We start from the raw sequence: 1,823 nt of genomic DNA, 5'->3' as shown, positions 1-1,823 counted from the left end.
AAAAAAAAAATTGGAAAAAGCAAGTAATCCTTGTTGATAGAAAGCCTTAAAACTGCATGATATGGTAATTATAAATTTACACGTGTCAACATAATTTATATTATATTGCCATAATTACCGTTACATTATAATCTTTAGTCAAAAAAATCACTTAGGAAGTATAATTGATGGATGCTATTGTTAGGTAATAAATCTATACTCAATATGTCTTTTTATTTATTATTGTTCAACGCTCAATGTGTATATAAACATGAATTCCCACAAGAAAACACTTCATAATGTTTTTTACCATATACAATCGATGACCGCCTCCTTATAAACATATCGGGTCTTCGTGGTAAAGGTCGGCCTCCCATCCATTTTTTATTTATTTACTAATTTTACGATGGTTTTTTGGTTTTAAATTGAGAATTCTGAGTTCTATACATTAACAAATTTTCATATATGGTTATTCTGAAAGTAGCTCGCACTTTTGAGAAGGGATCTTGAACATAATTTTAAATTATTTCGTTTTGAATATTCGTATATTTTGCATATGTTTGAAAATTCTGTGAAATGTATACTAAGCTTCTCAGATTTCATTATAAATTTCAGATCCAGTAACAAATGATTTAAGTAGACAGATAACTTATAAAAAATAACTATAGAAAGAGGCTTCTTTTAAATTGACTGTGATTTTAAAGAAAAAAAAATGAGTTTTGATCCAATGCTTTGGTCAGATTTTTCAGTTTTTTGCGATCATTGGATATGGATATGGCTCCTATTTCAGCGTCAAATAAGACTTTGGTCACCCTGGATCTGTTTCCGTATGACAAGCCACATGATGATCCCGAAGATGCGTCAGACAATAAGCAAACCGAAGAAAACATAAACCTGGCGTCGTTGAGGTTTACGACGGATCAAGAACAAAGAGAGGAGGTGCACCACAATGTCTCAACAAAAACAACTCTCTACACCGATCCATGGACCATCAAGAAGGAATTGACCAAAAGCAGTATTGGCTATCTAAACTATCTTTATCTGAATGGAAGCATCGTGCGTAGCGACATTCTGAGATATCTCCCTATATCTGATCAAAGGGTAGTCGAAGAAGGCCCTGGATTAGCAGTCAACGTGTATGATGAAGACACTGATACTATGCACAAGCTGGTTCTTAAGAAATGGCCCAAGTGTCTAAGCTATATTCTTGGCAGTGCATGGCGTAGGGAATTCGTCGTGAGAAGAGATTTGAAGATAGGCGATGTGGTTGGAATATATTGGGATCCTTATGAGTCGAAGCTTCACTTTTGTGTGCTTTCTCGTTCACCCATAAAAGAGTTAATCTGACATTTACCCCTTTTATGTATAATCTATTGACAAAGGTGTTTTTATCGTTTTCAAAATAATAATAATTTGACCATTTACCCCTTTTATGTATTGCATTTATTTATTATAAGTTTTTGTTTGATATTTTCACTTAGAATCACTTCTGTTCATCATAACATTTGTGTATTAATTAATAATAAAAATGTTAACAAATGTTATGATGCTTGTTACTCTTTACTATAATTTTTCATAAATTATTTTATACTTATTATACATACAAAAACATTTACAAAGTTGCATCTGTTCATTATGACTTTTCATTTAATAATTTTTAACTTAAGGTTGGGTTTTTTTAACAAAATATTTTTTAGTATAAGTTTTCATTTTGACGGCTGTGTTTTTTTAACTAGCAATTATATATGTTTAATATTTATGTAATTTTAACCCTATTGATTATTTTTCCTTTTTTGAAATAATTTTTAGTTTTATTCTTAGCATATATTTTCAAACTATATTAT

At 30.4% G+C, this 1,823-nt stretch overlaps 1 protein-coding gene across 1 annotated transcript; it reads left to right on the top strand.

Annotated features, from left to right (window-relative positions):
* On the top strand, positions 293-1,326 carry LOC104748695 (B3 domain-containing protein At2g33720-like). Its single transcript, XM_010470298.1, has 2 exons — positions 293-343; positions 720-1,326. The coding sequence occupies exon 2, from the start codon at positions 748-750 to the stop codon at positions 1,324-1,326; it is 579 nt and encodes a 192-aa protein (XP_010468600.1). The 5' UTR covers positions 293-343; positions 720-747.

This window comes from Camelina sativa, chromosome 15 (assembly GCF_000633955.1).
Source record: "Camelina sativa cultivar DH55 chromosome 15, Cs, whole genome shotgun sequence".
In the NCBI taxonomy this organism is placed as follows: domain Eukaryota; kingdom Viridiplantae; phylum Streptophyta; class Magnoliopsida; order Brassicales; family Brassicaceae; genus Camelina; species Camelina sativa.
The sequence above is the reverse complement of the archived record's forward strand: the minus strand, read 5'-3'. Positions and strand labels throughout refer to the sequence as shown.

Excerpts from the sequence above, each read along its gene's own strand:
- LOC104748695 (XM_010470298.1), top strand. The coding sequence starts at position 748 with ATGGATATGGCTCCTATTTCAGCGTCAAATAAGACTTTGGTCACCCTG.